General features: G+C 57.8%; 1 protein-coding gene across 1 annotated transcript; it reads left to right on the forward strand.

The window, feature by feature from the left end:
- The first annotated feature begins 1,519 nt into the window (after positions 1–1,519).
- Positions 1,520–20,983, forward strand: COLGALT1 (collagen beta(1-O)galactosyltransferase 1). Its single transcript, XM_042978542.1, has 12 exons — positions 1,520–1,820; positions 3,343–3,453; positions 4,134–4,251; positions 8,120–8,254; positions 9,851–10,055; positions 12,485–12,604; positions 16,736–16,812; positions 16,897–17,003; positions 17,149–17,281; positions 17,830–17,957; positions 18,843–19,049; positions 19,269–20,983. Exons 1-12 carry the CDS (start codon positions 1,561–1,563, stop codon positions 19,534–19,536), a joined length of 1,869 nt encoding a protein of 622 aa, XP_042834476.1. The 5' UTR covers positions 1,520–1,560; the 3' UTR covers positions 19,537–20,983.
- The last annotated feature ends 488 nt before the right edge of the window (positions 20,984–21,471 follow it).

A 21,471-nucleotide genomic window follows, 5' to 3' on the forward strand; every position in this document is an offset into this window, starting at 1 on the left:
AGCTGCTTCCGGAGCAGGTTCCGGAGGGATTTCCCCAGGGTCCTTCTGGGTTCAGCTTTCAGAGGGGGAGATGCAGACTCCCCGTGGAGATGGTTCCGCCTCTTTCCGCCCTGGCGTTTTCAGCCTCCCCAAAGAGAGTTTCTTCACTTTTCCTGACTTCACCCTCCAGCTCCAACTTCTGAGATAACATTTGGGCTTCGCAGCCTTGTACAGCTGTTGTTGTAGTTTTTAAACCCAGGATGTGATGTTAATCCTGCAAAACTGGAGAAACAAGAATGTGCCATCCAGTCCTCCTGGAGAAAATCGCTATTTGTCTTTGGTCCGACAACCTTCTAGTCTTTTCTCAGTTTAGCAGGGTATGGGATACATCTTGTCACTCTGTTTTTCTAACTTAATATGAATGCTCTGGCCAGGTTCATAGAGTGCAGAATTGTTTTTGCCATTTTATCACAGAAAGTCGCTAACATACCCCTAAAGCAGAGCCCCAAGTGTGCCCCTACTCGGATTCAGCAGTGACCAGTGTGGCCAGACCCCCTTCCTCCACTCCCTTCCTCACTCCCTTGGTCAATCATGTAACCAGTAAATTTTAGGTTGCACTTCCAAAACATTCAGCTAAAAACTGAACTTGCACAAATGATTATTGTAGAAAAAACTGGAGAACAGAAGAAAGGAGAGAAATGAATTTGGAAGAAGGGGATGGACAAGGAGAAGGGCATCGGGAGGAGGAAGGGCAAATATCACGTGACTCGGTTAGCCGTGCCGGGAGACGTGAGGCTTTTTGGGTCAAGCCCACCGCCCTGTCTTACTTAAATTCAAGCCCCACTGTCCCCTGAGCACAAGGACACACTACAGTGCCCTGAATTTCACTTAACAATATTGAATCTCCTCCTTCCGACCACCATACTAATAAATGTACACCTCAGCATCCTTCTTAAAACTTAGTTTTTAAGAATGGCCCAGAAACAAGCAATCGTAAAGTACATTAATAAGGGTCCTGGGAAACAATTCCCTGATAGCATTTCTCTGGAAACTCCCACCCTGCCCCCAGATCGCGTGCTCAGCATTTTCAAGTATCTGGCTCCAGCAGCCGCCAGCCTTGAGGCGTCGGGAAGACCCTATAGCACAGATGGGCAAACTGAGGCTCACACTGGGAGCCCACGGTGGGGGCCGAATTTGAAGCCAGGTCTGCAGGACGCCAGGGGCCACGCGCGCTTCACACCCAACAGCCCTAGACGACGTCCCCGTGAAACCTGGTCCTAACTAGCCAGTTCCGCCTGGAGGCACATCAGGCGGGGGCCGGTGTCGGGAGGCAGGGCTTGTCCTGAGCTCCGGCACCTTGAAGGCACGAGAGTCACGTCAGATTGGAAGGCTCCGGGCTCTCTGTGCCTTTAAGGCCGTCCTGAGGGCGGGGCCTGGGAAACGGGCCCAGACGGCTGATTCACTCCAGGCGCTCCTCCCCTTTAAGGCGCGCGGCAGGGCGGGGCCCCCCCCCTGGCCTCTTCAAGGCGCGGTCGGCGTCCGCCGGCAGAAAAAAACGGCTTAAAGGCGACGCGTGGCGCGATGGCGAAGGCCCCACGCGCGTGCAGGCGGGGCTGGCGGCCGCGCCCGGTGCTGCTGCTGCTGCTGCTGGCGCTGCCGCCCCCGGGGGGCCCGCCGGGCGCCGCCGCCTACTTCCCCGAGGAGCGCTGGAGCCCGGAGTCGCCGCTGCAGGCGCCGCGAGTCCTCATCGCGCTGCTGGCGCGCAACGCGGCCCACGCGCTGCCCGCCACGCTGGGCGCGCTCGAGCGGCTGCGGCACCCGCGGGAGCGCACGGCGCTGTGGTGAGCTCGGCCCCCGCCCGGCCTGCTTGCCCCCACTCGGGCGGCTCCACGCCACGCGCTGCCTGCTGCCCCGGCCGGACCGGACCCACGCGTGGCCCCCGCTGGCTTCCCTCTTCGGGGCGGGCCGGGCGCGCGGGCCCTTTGCTTTTGCCGTCCCGCCCCTCCCCCTGTCTCTTCCCCGCCGCATTAGGACTGACCGACCGCGCTCTGCAGATCCGGGACCCCTCGCGCCCAGCCCAGGGCTGGGCCGCTCTGCCTGGGACTAACCCTCAAACCCGCTTCGGAGCACCCACAGCCCCAAAGAAGGGGAACCCGGGGTCCCCGCGGCCCACACGGCACTTCCGCTAACAGAAAGACCTCACGGCTCCTGCTGCCTTGGATCCCGAACCCAGCCGGAGTCAGATTCCCTGCCCTCTAACCAGCGTGGGTGGGTGGGTTACCGGACCCTAGTGGCCAAAGGGGGAAGTGGCTCTTTCGTGGCAGGGGAATGGGGCCGAGTTCTGCCTGGCTGGTGACTTCCCGCCTCCTGCCTCAGTTAATGGGGGGCGTTAATGTCACTGCGGTTGGGTCCATCTCAGAAAATTAACCAGTTAATGCCTGCGAAGCCCTTGCGCCTGGCATCTCTGATTTGGTGCCCGTGAAGCCCTTGCGCCTGGCATCTCTGATTTGGTGCCCGATGGGCCAGAGCTGTGACCGTTACTCTTATCCTTATGTTGGCATTACTAATCATCACTGCTGTTGTTGGCGACTTCATAACAATTTTTTTTTTTTTGGTGGGGGGATAGCTCTCATCTTTATGGTTAACCTGAACTCTTAAATGGCTCTCGCTCCCCCACCCCAGGTTGCGTGGCCTGGATAATCCAAGAAATGTTTGTTGAATTAATAAGTAACCACAGCCCACTATAAGGTGGTGTTGCTCATAAGAGACAATTGGGGGGGGGGGGCGGTGAGCGTCTGTGATATACTGGATACATTTTAAAATTAAACTGCACAGGGGCGCCTGGGTGGCTCAGTCAGTTAAGTGTCCGGCTCTTGATTTTGGCTCCAGTCATGATCTCATGGGTTCCCATGGGTTCGTGGGTTCGAGTCCCCCCTCTGGCTCTGTGCTGACAGTGGACCCTGCTTGGGGCTCTCTCTTTCCTTCTCTTTCTCTCTCTCTTTCTCTCTCGCACACAAAATAAATGAATAAACTTTGAAAACATGGTAAAACTAAATTGTACCTATTTAGTACTTGGGGTGGTTATAAGATCCTAGATGCTCAATAGAACTGATGACGTCTGATGTGTTTTTCCAGAATGAGCTCGTTTGATCCCCTCTGCAGCCCGGGGAAGTGGGTCCAGTCCTCCCTCACCTGTATTTCAGATGAGGAAACAGGCAGCGAGGGGGGAAGCGTCTTGCCCGGGGCTATAAGCTAGTGGGAGGCTGGCTTGGGGTCCGGAGTCTGTTGTTGCCCTGCTGCCCCGGTGGTCTGCCCTGCCTCACTGTCCCCGGCCTCACGCTGCCTGTCCTGCTCTGCCCGCAGGGTGGCCACGGACCACAACTCAGACAATACGTCGGCTGTACTGCGGGAATGGCTGGTGGCTGTAAAGAGTTGGTACCACTCTGTGGAGTGGCGGCCGGCAGAGGAGCCCAGGTGAGCTTCGGCTTCTGCCCGGATGCCCCCCACCCCCCTCCCCCGACGCCCCAACAGCCGGACTGGGCTGCGCCCTTATTCACACACCTTTCCTGATTCCCCATTGTCCCAGCTCTGCAGCCTTAAGGGCTGGCCTTGGCTGCTCTGATCCGCCTTCAGCTTCAACGGGCCGTAATCCTCCAGCTGGACCTTTGCCCCAGACATTCTCTTCCCCGCAGTTCCCTTGGGCCCTTGTCCTCCTGGTGGTGGGGACACCTACTGCTTTGTCCCCAGTGTCCCTCTGTGCCCTGGCACCAGCTCTACTGCTTAGCTTCCCCATGATCCCCTGGGCAGTGCTGACCCCTGGTTTCTTTAATCCTTTCAGGTTTTTTTTCTTAACCCGTCTGCTGCCCAGACCAGATTCCGAGTCTGGGAGGACAGGCTGCAAGTTTACTTCTGCGGCTCCTCTTACCCTCAGGAATGACCCCGCAAGGCATAGAGGCCCCCGACCCCCATCTCCAGGGCTTTCTTCCTCCTCTGCAGCTGGCCCTGGGCCTCCTCCCCCAGTTTTCTCCTCTTGCTTCCTCGCAGCCTTCAGATCCAGCCCACACATCCCCCCCTCCAGGAAGCCCTCTCTGACCACTGCCCCCTGGGTTGCGATGGTGCCCCACGCTTCCCACAGCACAGCTGCCTCTCTGCAGGTCCTACCCGGACGAGGAGGGCCCCAAACACTGGTCCGACTCGCGCTACGAGCACGTTATGAAGTTGCGCCAGGCAGCCCTGAAATCTGCCCGGGACATGTGGGCCGATTACATCCTGGTGAGTTTCTCGGCCAGCCGCCCCCAGATGGCGGGGGAGGTCTGGGTGGCCGAGGGAGGCCGGAGCAGTGGGCTGTAGAGACCAACTTTAACCCCACCCCCGTTTACGGAGGGAAACAGGCTCTGAGAGGGGGAGTGAGTTGTCAGAGGTGACACAGCTGGGTGGCAGAGTTGCTGGGATTCAGTGCAGGGCTCCCTGGGCTCTTAGTCATCAGGTTGTGTTCCTAACCGTCCCCTGTGGTGGGACCCTTGGGCCGTCTCCTTTTTACTGCCCCTCCTGCACACCCGAGGATAACATCCTCTGGGCGAATTCCGAGAAGCTAGAGGATGCGGTGGGGGGCTGGGGGGCACTGGCGATGGGGCCTGACTTTCACTTCCTTCTGGGCCGGCCATTGCCTCTGGAGGGAGGGACGGTTCAGGCACAAGTGCAGTGATGTTAAGGTATCTCCCCACAGGCCTGCGAGCCCCGTCCGCCCATCCCCTTGATCTGGACGTGATCTCCCCCCTGGTGCGGGTGGGGGTGGACGGCACTGAAGGCTGGGCCTGGCTCCCCGTGGAGGCTGAGTGCACTCGTGCCAGCCTGACGTACCTGTGGTTGGTCTCCATCTACACGCCGGGCCCTGAGCTGCGGTCTGCACCTTCCTTATTTACTTAGTGGGCAGACGTCTGTGAGCCTGTCCCCTGCCTTCCGTCCGCGGGCCGGACCCCGAGGACACGGTGAGGGTCAGCACGGGCTGCACCCTGCCTTCCTAGCGTCCCCGGAAAGGCGGACGTGACCAGAAAACGAAACTGAGTGAGGACATACCGAAAGGCAGCCAGTGCTGCGATCGTACAAAGGCAGCTGGTGGCGGATCAGTGTCCTGGGGCTACGGTGACAAAGTAGCCCGCACTGGGGGGGGCTTAAAATGATGGAAGTTTATTGTCACGCGGTTCTGGAGACCAGAAGTCTGAAGTCAAGGTGTCCGCGGGGCTCTGCTCTCTCTGAAGCCTCTAGGGGAGGGTCCTTCCTCACTTCTTCCAGCTTGTGGGGGCTCCGCATGTTCCTTGGCTTGTGGCCACATCGCTCTGTTGTCTGCCTCTGGGGTCACACGGACTCCTCTCTCTGTCTCTTCTTATCAGGCCGTTAGTCATTGAATTTAGAGCCCACCCTACTCCAGTCTGACCCCATCTTAACCTACATCTTACTTACATGTGCAAGGACCCTATTAAGATCACAGTCACAGGTCACCAGGGGTCAGAATTTCAACATATCGTTTTCTGGGGGCCCCCGTTCAGTCCACAACAGATGGCATAATCAGGGTGTTGTGATGAGTGAGCAGGGTTGGGGGCCTCCCTTAGGAGGGGACCCTGGCAGTGGATCCGAAGGAAGAAGGAAGCCGGCCTCCGGGGGGATACTGAGGGAGTGTCTGAGGCAGAGGGAACAGAGTAGGGCACAAGCGTGGGGCATACAGGGACTGGGAAGGAGGCCGGTGTGGCTGGAGGGGTGATGGAGGCGGTCCTGGAGTGGTGGGTGGGGGCCAGACTACGCAGACCAAGGGAGAGATTTCGTTTTTACTTTGAGGGTAATGGGGAGCCATGGAGGGTATGTGAGCACAGGAGAACTGTGTTCCGATTTATGATTTTCAGAAGCCCCGTGGGGAAGCAGGGTCTGTTGGGGCAGGAATGGGGTTAGCAGGCCAGGGTAGAGGCCAATATGGAGCAGGAGGAGTGGGGAGTGACTGCAAATGGATTGGGGATGCTTTTTCAGGCTGAGGGGACAGGCTCTGTTTGGGGACTAGATGTGAGGGTGCCAGGAGGACCCCATGTCCCTGACCTGAGCTCTGCAGAGAGGGTGGGGGAGAAAGAATGGAACACCCTTTATAAATTACTTTTTCTTTTCTTAAACGGGGGAAAAAAAAAAAAAAAAAGGAACAGACTCCTCCTGGGAGCCCTGTAGGTTGATGTCTTATCAGCCCATTTACAGACGGGAAGGTGGAGGCTCAGAGAGGTAGGTGACCACGTGCTGGGTGGAGTCTCGGAACCAGTGAGGTGCAGACAGGAGACTGGCCCCTCCTGGAACCATCTAGCACAGAGCCACCTTGTCTGCTTCCCCAGGTTCGAGGCTGGCTGGCTTGCACTTCTCTCCCTCAGCAAACTTGGGTGGAACTCAGTGTGTTAGTTTAAAACTCAAAGCAGCTTTCGGCATACCAGTGTCTTTCTGTGACTGGGGCCTTTGGAAATCCATACTGGGATGTGGACCCCTTTGTCCGGTGTTTTAAAATTGTTATGAAAAGGACCTCTTAGAAAGGAAGGAAGGAAGGAAGGAAGGAAGGAAGGAAGGAAGGAAGGAAGGAAGGAAGGAAGGAAGGAAGGAGAAAGAAAGAAAGAAAGAAGAAGGAAGGAAGGAAGGAAGGAAGAAAGAAAGGGGAAGAAAAGGACCTTCTTTTTTCCTCCTTTTGCAAGCGATGTAGGTGTTACTGGTGTGAAAATACACAAGAAAAAAATAAGAAACTTAGGAAAGAAAAAAACCAAGCAAACCTTATAATCTTACCTCCCAGGGAGACTCACTTTCTGGCTGCTTTTCTGTGTTTTCTAATTGAGGTGCAATTTACATAACATAAAATTAACTGTTTTAAAGCGGACAACTCAGCGGCATTTAGTACATTCATTATGTTGTGCAACCACAACCTCTGTCCAGTTCCAGAACATTCCCAGCACCCCAGAAGGAGACCCTGTCCCCATGAGCAATCACTCCCCACTCCTCGTCCCCCAGCCCCTGGCACCCACCAGTCTGCTTTCTGTGTCTATAGATGCGCCCGTTGTGGACATTTCATGTAAATGAATCATAACACCAAGTGGCCTTTGTGTCTGGTGTCCTTCACCGTGCACCATGTTCTCAAGGCCCATCCATGTGGTAGCGTGTGCCAGAACTCTAGTCCTTTTTGTGGCTGAGTCATGTTCCTTGAACGGATGGACCACGTTTTGTTCATCCCTTCTGCCATCGACGGACACTTGGGTCATTTCCGCCGTTTGGCTGCTGTGGCCAATGCCACGGGGAACCTGGGTGTGCAAATGTCTCATCCCTGTTCCCCGTTGTCCTGGAGCACGCCTCGGAGTGTGGAATCGCATCGTGACCTGCGTATCCCCGGTGGACAGGACCACCCTTACCCGATCGTTTTCTGCGGCGCGATTCCCAGCCGTCTTGGCTCACTCCGCGGTGGGACGCGGCCCGAACCCCCCTGGCTGGTCCGCCACCACCAGGCTCTTGGGTCGTCCCCGGGTTGTGTGATAAATAACACTGTGGTGAGCATCCTGGCGTGGCCTTGCTGGAGAGTGTTGGTGACGCGTGGTTTGGGGTGGGGGGACCAGCAGGCACCCCTCCCCCCCCCATGGTGACGCTGTTCCCGGGCTAGTAGATTTCATCTGGTGCCGCAACAAGGAAGTTACCATGTTTTTATCCCAACATTCGAGGCATTAAAGGGAAAAAAAAAAAGGCTTATGTGAAGGTCTGATTTTTATACGCTTTTTATCAGCATCTAATTGACGTTAGGAAAAGCGTGTGTTCCTCCCAGCCACTCCGCACAGAGGTGGCCTCTGCTCCTACTGTCCTCGTCCTCCAGCGCTGCCCGTTTTGAAAGTTGCCAGTGCTACATCTGGGACCCATTTATGTTGCTTTGTGCTGTGTGGTCTGTCCCTTCTCTTGCCGCGTAGTGTATCGTATGAGCATGACTTGGCTTGTCGCTTGAGGAACCAGGTGGCTTCCAGGGCCCCCTCTGCTGCTCCGGGATCCCCAGACGCCCCTCCCCTGTAGGGCTCTGGCTGTTCAGAGCCGTGGCCCAGCCCAGGTCGGTCCCATGACGCATGCTGATGCTGTATCGGGTGTTTTGCAGTTTGTGGATGCAGACAACCTGATCCTCAACCCTGACACACTGAGCCTCCTCATCGCCGAGAATAAGACCGTGGTGGCCCCGATGCTGGATTCGCGGGCTGCGTACTCCAACTTCTGGTGTGGGATGACTTCCCAGGTCAGGGGGCTTCTGGGGTAGGGTGTGGGCCGGGGTGGGAGGGGTGAGCAACTGGGGGCTGTGGCTAGAGTCTAACTTATCATACCACCTCATGTGAGCATCTCACAACATCATTGTGATAATCCTTAAGTAGCCCCTCTGGGGAGGGGCTGTGATTGTGCCCTCTCCTCCTCACCCTCTTCCCAGTTACTGGAGCAGAAATAGAAACACAGAGAGGAGTTGACTTGCCTAAGCTCACACAGCTAGGAAGGGGCGGTGCCGGGATAGGACTTCAGGCACCGCTTGATCTAGGTATTCAAACAGCATTCCTGTCTTCCTCCGTCCTTTGGGTGGCTTCATTTTCAGACTCTTGAGGCATGATCCCAGCACCATCTGGCCAAAGTCCACTTTGGTCCCTGTCTAGTCTCCTCCTACACCTGAGCCAGTTACTGAAGCCAGGAAAATGCCAGGTTCGGATTGACCAAGCCTGGGCCACAAGTCCCACCCCAGGGTTGAGGCTGGGGTTGCAGGCAACTCCAGGGGGAGTGAAAGGGTAGGTGCTGGAGTGGGGACCATGCCAGCGGAATGGGGTTTGGTGGCTGGAGCCGGGACCCCTCTTGACTCTGCCTGTCTTTTTAATTGTTGGGTGATTCACATAACATAAAACTCAGCTTTGTTTGTTTATTTTTATTTATTTTGAGAGAGAGAGAGCAAACAGGGGAGGCAGAGGGAGGGAGTATCCCAAGCAGGCTCTGCACTGCCAGCATGGAGCCTGACGTGGGACTCGAACCCACAAACTGTGAGATCATGACCTGAGCTGAAATCAACAGTCAGACGCTTAACCAACAGCTACCCAGGTGCCCCAAACTCACCATTTTAAAGTGAACAATTTCATGGTTTCTATTTGTTAAAAATATGTCGTAGAAACCTGAATGTTACACTCTAAGAATTACAGTTTGTAAAGGTATGACGAAGAGAGAGACCAACCTCCGACTGTTAAGTCATCTTTTCTAGAAGATTCCCCCCCAACTTCCTTGAAGTTGTCCAGCGTAAATCAAAGGATCACAAAGATCCAGCCCTTTCTTGACTTTCTGATTTCCTCCTTCCCTAATGTCTCCTGTCTTTCTTCTTCTTCTTTTTTTTTTTTTCTAATTTTTTAATCTTTATTTTTGAGAGGGAGAGTGCTAGCAGGGGAGGGGCAGACAGAGAGAAAAACAGAGAATCCAGCGCAGGCTCTGCGCTATCCATGCAAAGCCCCACCTGGGGTTCGAACTCACGAACCGTGAGACCGTGACCTGAGCCGACGTCCAGAGTCCAGGTTGGACGCCCAAGCGACTGAGCCCCCCCAGTGGCTCCCTCCTGATCTGAAGCGTGGAGGTGGACAGCCGCTTCCCTTCCCTTATCTGCCACCCCCACCCCTGGGTGGCCGAGGTTCTGGTGGGGGGTGGGGTGCAGGTGAGGCCTGACTGCACCCAGAGCTCTGCACTCAGCGAATACCCACTGCGGCCAGAGGCTGGCATCTGGGTCTTGCTCTCCGAGTTGTTCCATGCCTCCCGTTGTCCCAGGCCCCCCCGCCTCACCTTTAGGGACCCCCGCACCCTGCCCCTCTCCCTGCAGGGCTACTACAAACGCACCCCTGCCTACATCCCCATCCGCAAGCGGGACCGTCAGGGCTGCTTTGCGGTTCCCATGGTGCACTCGACCTTCCTGATCGACCTGCGGAAGGCGGCATCCAGGAACTTGGCATTCTACCCTCCTCACCCTGACTACACCTGGTCCTTTGATGACATCATCGTCTTTGCCTTCTCCTGCAAGCAAGCAGGTGAGCCCGCAGGGAGTGGGCCGTCACTGGGGGGTCCGGTTCATTGGGACGGTGCTGAGCCCACAGAAGGTTCACACAATCAGAGCTGCAGGATGCAGGGATGGCTTCGGGTGTGGCTGTAGCCAGGTGTCAGGCGATAGCCTCAGGACCTACTTATTTTCCAGCCCCAGCTTTGCTGGGGCGCTTCACTCCCTAGGTGTTTAAGACCTATTTATTGAGGGTCATTCCCATCTTGATATTCTCCTGTGTTCTCCCAGTTTTCTGTAGCTGAGCATAATTGTTCCCTAACTGTACAATTAGGGGGAAAAAATTAAAAAAAATTTTTTTTAGCATTTATTTTTTGAGGGACAGAGAGGAAGTGGGAAAGGGGCAGAGAGAGGGAGATGCAGAATCCAAAGCAGTCTCCAGGCTCCGAGCTGTCAGCACAGAGCCCAACGTGGGGCTTGAACCCACAAACGGGGAGATCATGACCTGAGCTGAAGTCGGACACATAACCGACTGAGCCACCCAGACGCCCCCCCCACCAAAAAACATTTTAAAGAGAGAGAGAACACAGCGAACCATAGCTGACCTGTCGTATTTTTAAAACCACCGTGCGGCCAACTATGGCCCATGGGCCAAAGCCGGCTCACCATCTGTTTTCCTATAGCCACGAGCTAAGAATGCCTTTGGTTCCTGGACCCAACTGCATCATGTATGTGTGTGGGGCGGGGGTGGGGGGACGTGTTGTCCAACAAGCAATTCTCGGACACCAGCAGTGTGTCCTATAATTCAACTCCGTTCTGACACTGTCTACCCAGAGATAGCGTCAGATTCCACAGGTTGAGGGCTCGGTCCTACAAGACTGCCCCCTCCCCCCCGGCCCCCGACTTCACATGCCAGCCACCAACCCACGGTCTCACCGTTAATTTGCCAGAGCGGCTCACAGAATTCAGGAAACCCATCGACTCACTAGATTACTGATTTATTATAAAAGGATAGAACCCGGGAGCGGCCATGTAGAGGAGACGCCCAGGGCCAGGTACGTGGGAAGGGGCGCCGAGCTTCCTCTCCTCTCCACGTGCACTGCTCTCCCCACATCTCCACGTGTTTACCACCCCGGAAGCTCTCTGAACCCCATCCTGTCGGGTTTCTATGGAGGCTTCCGTGACATAGACACAGTTGATTGAATCGTTGGCTCTTGGTGATTCAGCCTCTACCTCTCTCCTCTCCCCAGAGGTCGGAGGGGTGGGACTGAAGAATCCAACCTTCTATTCATGGTTGATTCCCCTGGCAATCAGTGTGTGTGTGTGTGTGTGTGTGTGTATGTGTGTATGTGTGTGTGTGTGTGTGTGTGTTGGGGGGGTCCTCTTTAAATGCTTCTAAAAAGTCATTTCTTAACATAAAAGACACTTTTAAGCTCTCAACATTTAGGAAATTCCACGGGTTTGGGGAACCGTGAGCCAGAAACTGTGAACAAAGACCAAATATATATAAGAAGTATATAGTTGGTCATCTGAATGGAAAAAAAATGAAAAGAAGAAGAATATTCTGTGACATCTGAAAATCATATAAAATTCATATTTCAGGGCCTATAAATAAAGTTTCAGCGGCACACAGCCACGCCTATCCATTTAAGCATCATTTATGGCCGCTTTCGCGTTCCAACGGCAACTGAGTCATTCAGACAGAACTGTCTGGCCCCCAAGCGTAAATATTGACCATCTGGCCCTTCACAGAAAAAGTTTAACCAGTTAAAACGAAAAATCATTTTCACCGGGTTTTTTTTTTTTTTTTAAGGGAAAAAAAAAAAGATTACACAAGATACAAAGATGTAAACCACTCAGAAAAGGGCGAATGCAGGCGGCTCTGATGTAACTAATGTTTTGTTCAGCTGCAGCCCCTTTCTGGGCATAAGGGTGCATCTGGTGGGGTCCACCCGCTGTTTTGCGGTTTGGTTTGTCACGGAATCCTGCGGGGACTGAGTCCGTGGCCGCGCAAGGCGCCTGTTAACAGCTCTGGAGTTTGTCATGGGCTTGCCCGGCAGCGTGAGCCCCTCCTCTGGCTCCTGGCCCCAGATGGGGAGCTGAGGAGCCTCTGCTGGTTGCCAGGAGCAGCGGGACCTGTCTCGGATCCAGCCCCGCCCGGGGCCCTGCGGCTTCACACCATTTCCACTTGCCTTTTTTTTTTTTAATAATTCATTTTAACGTTTATTTATTTTTGAGAGAGAGAGAGACAGAGCGCGAGCAGGGGAGGGGCAGAGAAAGACGGAGGGAGACACAGCATCCGAAGCAGGCTTCAAGCTCTGAGCTCTCAGCACAGAGCCTGACGCGGGACTCGAACCCATGGACCTCGAGATCATGACCCGAGCCGAAGTCGGACGCCCAACCGGCTGAGCCACCCCGGAGCCCCGCCGTTTGCATTTCTGATTGTTGTTTCCTCGGCCCCAGAGGTCCAGATGTACGTCTGCAACAAGGAGGTATATGGCTTCCTGCCAGTGCCGCTGCGGGCGCACAGCAGCCTCCAGGATGAGGCCGAGAGCTTCATGCACGTGCAGCTGGAGGTCATGGGTGAGTCCACCCGCGCCCAAGTCACCTCCCTTTCTCCGCCACCTTGCACCCATCCCCCGACGCGAGTGTCTGCCGCACGCCAGTCCCTTGGCTGGGGGCAGGGGGTGCCCGGCCGAACAGCTTGCAGGTAGCTGTGCGCAGCCTCCCGAGAGCTGTCGGGGTGGGCTTCCGGGAAGAGGTGGCATGGAGATGCAGGGTGGACGGGAGTTAGCCAGGAAGAAGATTGCAGCCGGAGGATCAGCCCTCGCAAAGGCCGGGAGGCTGGAGGGGACGTGAGCCCAGCGAACAGCCAAGGTTGACGGGGCAGAAATCGAGGTGGTGAGCTGGGCAGAGCTGGCAGGCGGGGCCGGGGCAGTGGCCTCAGACACCAAGCTGAGGAACAGGCCTTTTTCCCCCGGTGGCAGGCGGGAGCCATGGAGGGTGTGGGAGCCCAGGGGCAGCAGGTTTTCACTGATAGACCTTCATGTGCATGGTAGCGTCTGGGACACTGTGAGTCATCTTGAGCCGTTTCCTCATCCGTACCCCTGCCAACCCCCAGGCCCACCATTCTTTGTCTCGTATTTCTCTTACATGAATGCTTTTATTTCCCCCACTTGAATAGATTTATTTTAAAAAGGTATTTGTATCATAGTTGCAAGCTCACGTCTTTCTAATATGTATGTACATATACACATCAATCCATAAACTGTTACGCCAGCTGTCCCTCCGGTGGGCCCCTGAGGTGGGACAGGCACGCAGGGCTGAGCTGCCCTCGTGGTGGTTTGAGCAGCTGGGGGATCTCCGGAGCAGCCAGCAGTGAGACACTGTCCACCTCCACGGGGGCCTCGCCCTGTGCTGGCCACACACTCCCCCAAGACAGCCTCTGAGGCGGCATGGCCACTCCTCCCACCGCACAGACAGGGAGGAGCCCAGCTCTGGGGCTCCTTTCCCACTGTGCCCACGCTCTAGAAAGTTCTGTCTGTGGCACCCCCTGGTGGCTGAAGGTGGAATGGCACCCTGCCTTCTGGGGCAACTTCTGGGTATTTGGAGGTGACGTCTGGAGGCTGCAAGGTGACCAGGCTGAAGACCCCCCCCCCCCCGCATAAAATCTGAGCGTCTGGGACGGATGCCCACACCCCGCCCAGCAAACCCCACCAGACTGCAGTCACAGGAGGTAGATCTCTGCTTGTCACCAACTCCCACTGGCGACTAGACCCTGAGAAATATCTCCGAGGCTTCCGTAGTTTTCCTAGTTTAAAGTTTCACAAATATTTCCAGTGTTCTCTCCGGTCAGGAAACCATTCGCGCTGCTGTTAGAAACCGAAAATGACAGAGGGGCGAATATTTCCCCGTTTCTCAGGGGCCAGAGCAAAGCATATGGAACGAAAGGCAGGAGGGGCTGGAGGTTTCAGGTGTTGGTGCAAATCCTTCCTTCTGGTCTGAGTGAAAACCACGTGTCCACGCGTGGGCGCTTGGACCCAGGCTGTGCGTGTGATTTTTTTCCCCACGCATTCAGGTCTGTCTTACGGCAAAGCTTCAGACTTGCAGAAAAGCTCCGCGAGGCCCCTAAGAATGGGGAACCCGGAGACTTGCTTCCTTTCCCCGCCGCCCCGCCCCTGCCCCCGGACTACGCAGCATCTCTCCCTGTCGGCCCCGTAAACCTTGCTCCATATAAGTCCTGTCCGTTGAGCTTTAACAACACGGGGGCGATGGGAGTTGTGTGTGTGCGGGTGATGATCGCTTTTGTATCCTGTCACCAGCCACAGCCCGGGCCCTGGCCTTCCCCTGGCCCTCCCACCGCCCCTGTTTCCTCAGCGGATGGGTTTGGGCTGCCTGGTGCTTCCGGAAGTGGAATCGCCCCGCGTGCCTCTCTCAAGTACCAGGTCGTCCGCCCAGCGTCCCGCCGGTGCCGCCATGGCTGCTGGATGCAGCGGAGGCTCGTCCCCTGCCTTGCTGCCTAGTGTTACTAGTTCTCTTACTTCTTAGACCAGTTGCAGAGTCCGTGGGTCCCTGAGACCACACTCGGGTCTGAGAATTCGCTAGAAGGACTCAGGGCTCACCGGAAGCTGTGACGGTTTATTAAGAGTGAAAGGACACAGATTACAGTCAGCAGAGGAAGGGGTGTCTGGGGTGGTATCCAGGAGCGTTCCATGCATGGAACTTCCAGTCGTCCCCTCTCTGTGGGGTCGTGCGGACAGCTTGTACTTTTCCCAGCACCAACGTGTGAACAACACGCATGGTGTACTGCCAGCCACGGGTGCTCCCCTGAGCCTCGGTGTCCAGGGTTTTTACTGGACTCACAGGGACCTGGCTGACTGCCACATGGGTGACCTCCACGTCTAGTCCTCGCAGAGGGCGAGCTGGTTCCACATGGCGCAAGATCCTACATCACACTGTTGGCATAGACCACCCGGTGTGGCCCAAGACCGCAGGCAAACAAAGATAGTCCTGCCAGGCAGGATGTTCAGAGGGCTTCCGCCTCCCAGGAGCTGGGGACAAAGGCCAGACCTCTCTTTGGGCAAGTTCGATTATTCACCCCATGATGGGTCTGAAGGTGTTAGGTTTTTATAACCACTGTGATGTGACTTTCTGGAAAGGCTGCATGGCTGTGCTCCTTCTGGATGCCCGCTGTGCTCCATTTTCCCAGAACGGGCAATAAAGAGGAGGAGAGCCTCACTCCCCACAGGCAGGCCAGGGGAGCCTGGGCCCCGGGGGAGGGGCCGAGGCTCCGAAAGAGAAGGGAAAGGCACCTGGAGTTTGCACCCGGATGCTCAGACCCCAACATCTTGCCCTTGGTCTCCGGCTCCCCCAAAGAGGGCAGGGGGTGGTCAGAGCTGGGTAGGGCCCCCAGCAGGCAAAAAAACAAAAAAAAAAACAAAAAAAAACCCCAGGATGTGGTGTCCCTGGGGGGCCCAGGTTGGCTTTGGGCCTCGCCCAGGTCTGTCCCAGACAGAGGGGCCTGTGTCTGTCCCTCAGGCTCATATAGGGCCTGTATTCTTGACGGCTGTAGATGCCGCACTGCCCGTGAGGCTGGGCTCCTCTGGGCCAGCCCAGTGGGCGTGCAGGAGCCTCCCCAACCCCCCGCCCACCCGCGGATCTGATCCTTCTGAGGGAAACCAGCAGGGGTGTGCCAAGACGGGGCCCCAGGGACGTGGTCTGAGCATCGTTCACTGCAGCTGACAGGGGAGTGGTCATGGCCACTCTGAAGTTCTTGGCATAGCTTGGCTTGTAGGGGCTCCAGTCACACGGTCACCATCCCCCTGCACGTTTCCTGTGGTCCTCTGCGCGTGCGTCTGTAACCAAAGTTCCCGTGTTTCTAAGGATCCCAGTCACTATTTTAACTTGACTATGTCTTTAAAACCTTACCTCCAAAGAAGGTCACATTCCGAGGTACGGGGGGTAAAGATCCCAACGTACTGGGGAGGACACAGTTCAACCCATAACATGTGTCGTTTCGTGGCATCTTTCCCTGAAACCTCTGGGAGGAGGAGGTTTTTAAAATCGGGTCCCATTTTAAAGAATTTTTTGTTAGTGGTTTTTTATTTATTAGAGTCCCATTTTATAGATGAGGAAAGCCAAGGCCCAGGCAGGTCAACGTCACACGGCTTGCCATCATTCCTGTGCTCGTTCTACGAGTAATTATTGAGTGCCTGCTGCGTACCAAGCGTTGGGCACTGGGGACTCAGCGTGAGTGGACAGACCTGGTGTCTGTTCTGTGGGGCACACGGGAGACAGGAAACCAGAGAGGTAGGACTGCAGGATTGGGGTTCGATGGCAGAAGCCCAGGTGTTGTGGGAGCCAGGAGGAGGTGCCCCGCTCCAACTCAAGAGGCCGTCTTAGAACTCAGGGGATGGAGGGGGGGAAGGAAAGGGGTTTCAGGCAGAAGCCCAGCGTGTGCAAAGGTCCTGAGGTAGGAAGGGGGTGCGTTTGGGGCAGTGCCCACAGCCGGAGTGAGTAGGGGTGGGGAAAGAGACTAGCACCAGAGTTGTGAGTGGAGCCGGCTCAGGCACAGCCTCCAGTGCCAGGCTAAGGAGTTTGGGGTGACGGGGAGGGGGGGGGGTCACACAGGGGCTGGGATAGGGAGGTTGTTAGGAGGCCACGGCCCCTCCCCGAGGGACCCCACCGACCCCGTGGCCTCTCTCCGCCCCACAGTGAAGCACCCACCGGCGGAGCCCTCCAGGTTCATCTCCGTGCCCACCAGGACGCCTGACAAGATGGGCTTTGACGAGGTGAGCCAGGCCTTCCTTCCCCGGCGGCGGGGGTGGGGGCAGGGGCCCGGCCTGGAGTCTCCCACTGAAGCTGCGGGCCCGCAGGTCTTCATGATCAACCTGAAGCGACGGCAGGACCGGCGGGACCGCATGCTGCGGGCGCTGCAGGCGCAGGAGATCGAGTGCCGGCTGGTGGAGGCCGTGGACGGCAAGTGAGTCCCACCCCCGGGGGGGGGGGGGTCCACACGCACGGGTGTAGACCGCTCCCTGGCGGGTGCGGACGGTGGGAGGGGGCGGGCTGACAGCGGGATGGCAGGCCGAGCGGGGCTTCCTCTGACCCCTGCTCCCTGCCTCCAGAGCCATGAACACCAGCCAGGTGGAGGCGCTGGGCATCCAGATGCTGCCCGGCTACCGGGACCCCTACCACGGGCGGCCCCTCACCAAGGGCGAGCTGGGCTGCTTCCTCAGCCACTATAACATCTGGAAGGAGGTAGGCCTCGCAGGGGAGGGCGGGCTGTCCTCGGGTCCTCAGGCTTCTGGCCCCTCCGGGAGGGGATCGCTGGCGCCCCCTGCAGGCTTCCGGAACTTCAGCGGGACACAGGGCCTCTCTCCGGTGACCACTTCACCAGAAGTCCCCTGAACCCTGGGTGGGGCAGCTGTTGTCCCTCCTTTGTGCAGACGGGAAAACAGACTAGGGAGGGAGGGGTGAGCCCGGCTCCCACAGAAGGTGGGGTCTGAGACCCAGGGCCCCCAGTTGAGGCCTCTTCCCACCCAGCTGCTGTCAAATGTCTCCGGAGCCTGGTCTCTGTGCTCAACATTTACAATTAGAAACGACGGCCACAGGGACATTAACCAACGCCAGCCCCGTGCCAGGGGCTGGGCGGCCACCCTCCAAGGGAGGGAGGTCAACCCAAAAGACGGTGAGGAAGGTGCCTGTTTGCTTCTCTCCGGCTGCCCCAGGGCCTTTAAGCAGAGCTGACTTCAGGGTCGGGTCTGGCCTTGGTCTTTGTGTGACGTGGGCAGGGTGTCCTCCCTCAGGTGGTGGACCGCGGGCTGCGGAAGTCGCTTGTGTTCGAGGACGACCTGCGCTTTGAGATCTTCTTCAAGAGGCGCCTGCTGAACCTCATGCGGGACGTGGAACGGGAGGGTCTGGACTGGGACCTCATGTGAGTCGGGGGGTGGGGGCAGGGCTGGTGGCGTGGTCCGGGGCCCAGTTTGGGGTGGGGTGGAGCTGGAGCCTGGAGCTCAGAAGGGTGGCCTAGAGCCTGTAGGTCTGATGGCCTTTGCAAGTTAACAGGCTGAGCCAACTCTTGGGGGTATAGCAGAAGAGGCCCCGCGCTCCCTGGATCAGAGAGCAGCCGGGGCTTGGGGCGTGGCCTGGGGTGGGTGTGGTCAGGGCTTGGGAGTGTTCCCAGAAGCTGGGGGCCTGGTGGACTGTGGGGGCATAGCCGGGGAGCCTGGGTCTTGGACCAGCTCGAGGTGGGGTGTGGCCAGCGTATTTCTGGAACAGTCCTTTGGAATCTCCTCTAGGTCAGTTGGATCCCCCTCCCTGCCTCTGTCCTTTCTTCCCTCCCTCTGTCGCTGTCCTGCTGGATGCAGGGCCCTGATGCAGGCTCTAGGCCCCAGACTGTGGACCATGTTTGTAACAGGAGCAACAGCCGTGCCCCTTCGTCCCTGACCCCTCACCACATTCCCGCGCCTTGCCCAGCTGCCCCACAGCCTTGTGAAGTCAGAGCAGCTTCCCTCCCGGCCCCACTCCTTCCCGTGGTTCAGCCTCAGCGAGGGTCCAGGACATCCTTCCCTTCCCAGCTCCAGATCCTCCCGTGGCTCCCCAGTGCCCTTGGAAAAACCCAGTCTCCTCCCTGCATACCTCGGCCCCTGTGGTCCTCCCTGGCCCAGCCACTCCAGCCTCCCCATCGCTCCCCAAACACACCACGCCTGCCGCCGCCCCGGGGCCTGACGGAGGCTCGCTCGGTCTCTGATTTGCTCGCCGGGCGTCCTCCGGCGGGCGGGAAGGAGGCGGGTGACAGGGCCCTAACTCTGCACCCCAGCTACGTGGGCCGGAAGAGGATGCAGGTGGAGCGGCCGGAGAAGGCTGTGCCCCGTGTGAGGAACCTGGTGGAGGCCGATTACTCCTACTGGACGCTGGCCTACGTGATCTCCCTGCAAGGCGCCCGCAAGCTGCTGGCGGCCCAGCCGCTCTCCAAGATGCTGCCTGTCGATGAGTTCCTGCCCGTCATGTTTGACAAGCACCCAGTGTGAGAGGGGGTTGCGGCGGGCACGCGGGTCGGGCTCTTGCCGCGTGTCTGTCCCAAGGGTGTGTCTTTTCCTCTGCCTGCTTCTTCCCCCGTGCTACCCCCACCCTCCGGCTCCACGTGATCCCCCCCCCCCCCCCGCCACTGCCCTGCCCACTTCCGTCTCAGTCTGTCCCTTACTCCCAACCCACTGCTGCCTCTCCTCTCGCCGCCCTCCCCCAGGTCTGAGTACAAGGCCCACTTCTCGCCCCGCAACCTTCGCGCCTTCTCGGTGGAGCCCCTGCTCATCTACCCCACGCACTACACAGGGGACGATGGCTACGTGAGTGACACGGAGACCTCGGTCGTGTGGAACAACGAACACGTCAAGACCGACTGGGACCGTGCCAAATCCCAGAAGATGCGCGAGCAGCAGGCGCTGAGTCGCGAGGCCAAGAACTCAGACGTGCTGCAGTCCCCGCTGGACAGCGCCGCCCGAGACGAGCTCTGAGGGGCTGCGGCCGAAACACCAAAGCAGGCATCGCTGGCCCAGCCTCCTTGTGCTCGCCGGGGACAGAAGGGCCACCCCCCCCCAGCCCCCTGCGGACCCCTGGCCGGCCGCAGAGGGCCCTCCACGCAAGGCGGTATCCAGCCAGCTCTTGTTCAGCAATCACGTGCACGCAGGCAGCTTTAATGGAGTGCCTACTGTATGCCGGGAACGGGGCCCGGAACCGGGGGGATCAGATGGGAACGAGACACGTTCCTATCTTCAGGGGCCGAACACCTGAAGTCCCCGCTGTGTCCCAGGCTTCTGGGTTAGCGGCAGTGAGCGAGGCGCAGTTATTCCGTAGGCCAGTGATCGATTCAGTCGTCAAGGTTTTACCGACCGCCCCTCCCCCCCACCGCCCCAAGAATCAGCACTAGTGACTCACAGGCATTGTTTTGATTCATTTAAGTATTTATTGAACGCCTACTGTAGGCTGGGCGCCAACCATCCTAGGCTCTGGGAATATTGAGATTGACCGGCCCCTTTCGTTCATTTCTTCCAACAACACATCCGAGCACCCGCTCTGTGCCTGCCTGGTACTCGTGACACAAAGACAAGTTCTCACTGACTCAGAGCCTTTATCGAGCGCCTGCTGTGTGCTGAGGATGAAGAGAAACAAGGTGCTTTTCATGCTTCGATCGGTTTCCTCCACCCCCCACCCCCCACCCCATCTAAAGAGCACCTACAGGCATTAGCCATACAGTGTAACACTCGCCGGGTCGGCACTGGGTCACCTACGTGTGTGCCGGGCCACCGAGATGCACAAGACGAGTCTTTTGTTTCTTTGTGCGGCGGGCATTTATTGAACGCCTGCTGTGGACCAGACCTCATGGACTCCCAGTGGGACTGGGGAATGATTGGCTGAGTTTGACCCCTGCCCACCCCTCCCCACCCCGGTCACCCAAGCTCATGCAGACAAAATCCCCCCCCACCACCCAGGAGGGAGGGTGGCTCTTCCCTCACCGGGGGCAGCTGTGGGTCCCAGTGACCACAGGGCCACACGCAAGCTCCCCTAGACGCAGCCCCCCTGGAGGGGGCAAGGGATGAATACGGGGGCTGGGTCTCCCGTGCTCACCCCTGCTCCTGTTTGGACCCCGTCCCCCTGTTGGCTCGACCTCCCCGGCCTGCATCCCACGTGTGGGTCCTGCCTGCGCAGTGGGGTTCCTGTGTTCAAGCCTTCGGTGGGGTTGTTTGTTTGGGGCCTTGCGTGGGCTCAGCTGCCCCCCACCCCGGGGGTCCTGCCCGAGGCCTGGGCAGGATGTCCCCCAGCGGGGGCCGCAGGGCTTGCTGTGTCTTTGGCCTGGAATGAATGTCAGAGCCAGGACTTTGCTCTCGGAGGGACGACTGCTCACTGGGTCAGGTCCTGGATAACTTGCTTATTTTTTTATTAAATGTTCCTGGTTGGTTTTCACATAAATCTGTGTTCTTTTCTCGGTCCACTGCTCTGCTGACCACCAGTGCACAATCACGCTCCCCGGCCCCGCTGCCGGCCGGTGTGGGAGGAAACCAGGTGGCGGAGAGAAAGCCACTGGTGGAGTGAATGCGGGTGAGGGTGTAGTGAGAGCCCCCTAAAACTTCCCTGGAATAGCCCGGGGACAGCTGGCCAAGTGCCCTGTGTTCTGTGGGGTCGACCGCGGGGTTGCCGCCGCCGACAGATTGAGGAGACAGGCTGCCGTGTTTTGGGGTCTCCGGGAAACTCCTAAGATGAGGATTTGAGTTGTCAGAGAGGTGACTCCAGAAAGCCCCGAGGAGGGGTGGGGACGGGAGATTAGGATGCCAGTGAGCGCTTGACTCTGGGCAACCGGGGACCTCAGGAGACCGCATCAGAGGGGTCCCACCCCAGGGGTGACAGAGGTGGGGCGTTTATCCACACCCAACCGCCTTTCGATCTCCTTTGTC

The sequence above is a fragment of the Panthera tigris genome, chromosome A2, assembly GCF_018350195.1.
Source record: "Panthera tigris isolate Pti1 chromosome A2, P.tigris_Pti1_mat1.1, whole genome shotgun sequence".
In the NCBI taxonomy this organism is placed as follows: domain Eukaryota; kingdom Metazoa; phylum Chordata; class Mammalia; order Carnivora; family Felidae; genus Panthera; species Panthera tigris.

Excerpts from the sequence above, each read along its gene's own strand:
- COLGALT1 (XM_042978542.1), top strand. The coding sequence starts at position 1,561 with ATGGCGAAGGCCCCACGCGCGTGCAGGCGGGGCTGGCGGCCGCGCCCG. Across the intron at positions 4,252-8,119 it reads TGTGGGCCGATTACATCCTG|TTTGTGGATGCAGACAACCT; the intron begins GTGAGTTTCTCG and ends GGTGTTTTGCAG. Across the intron at positions 12,605-16,735 it reads CGTGCAGCTGGAGGTCATGG|TGAAGCACCCACCGGCGGAG; the intron begins GTGAGTCCACCC and ends TCCGCCCCACAG.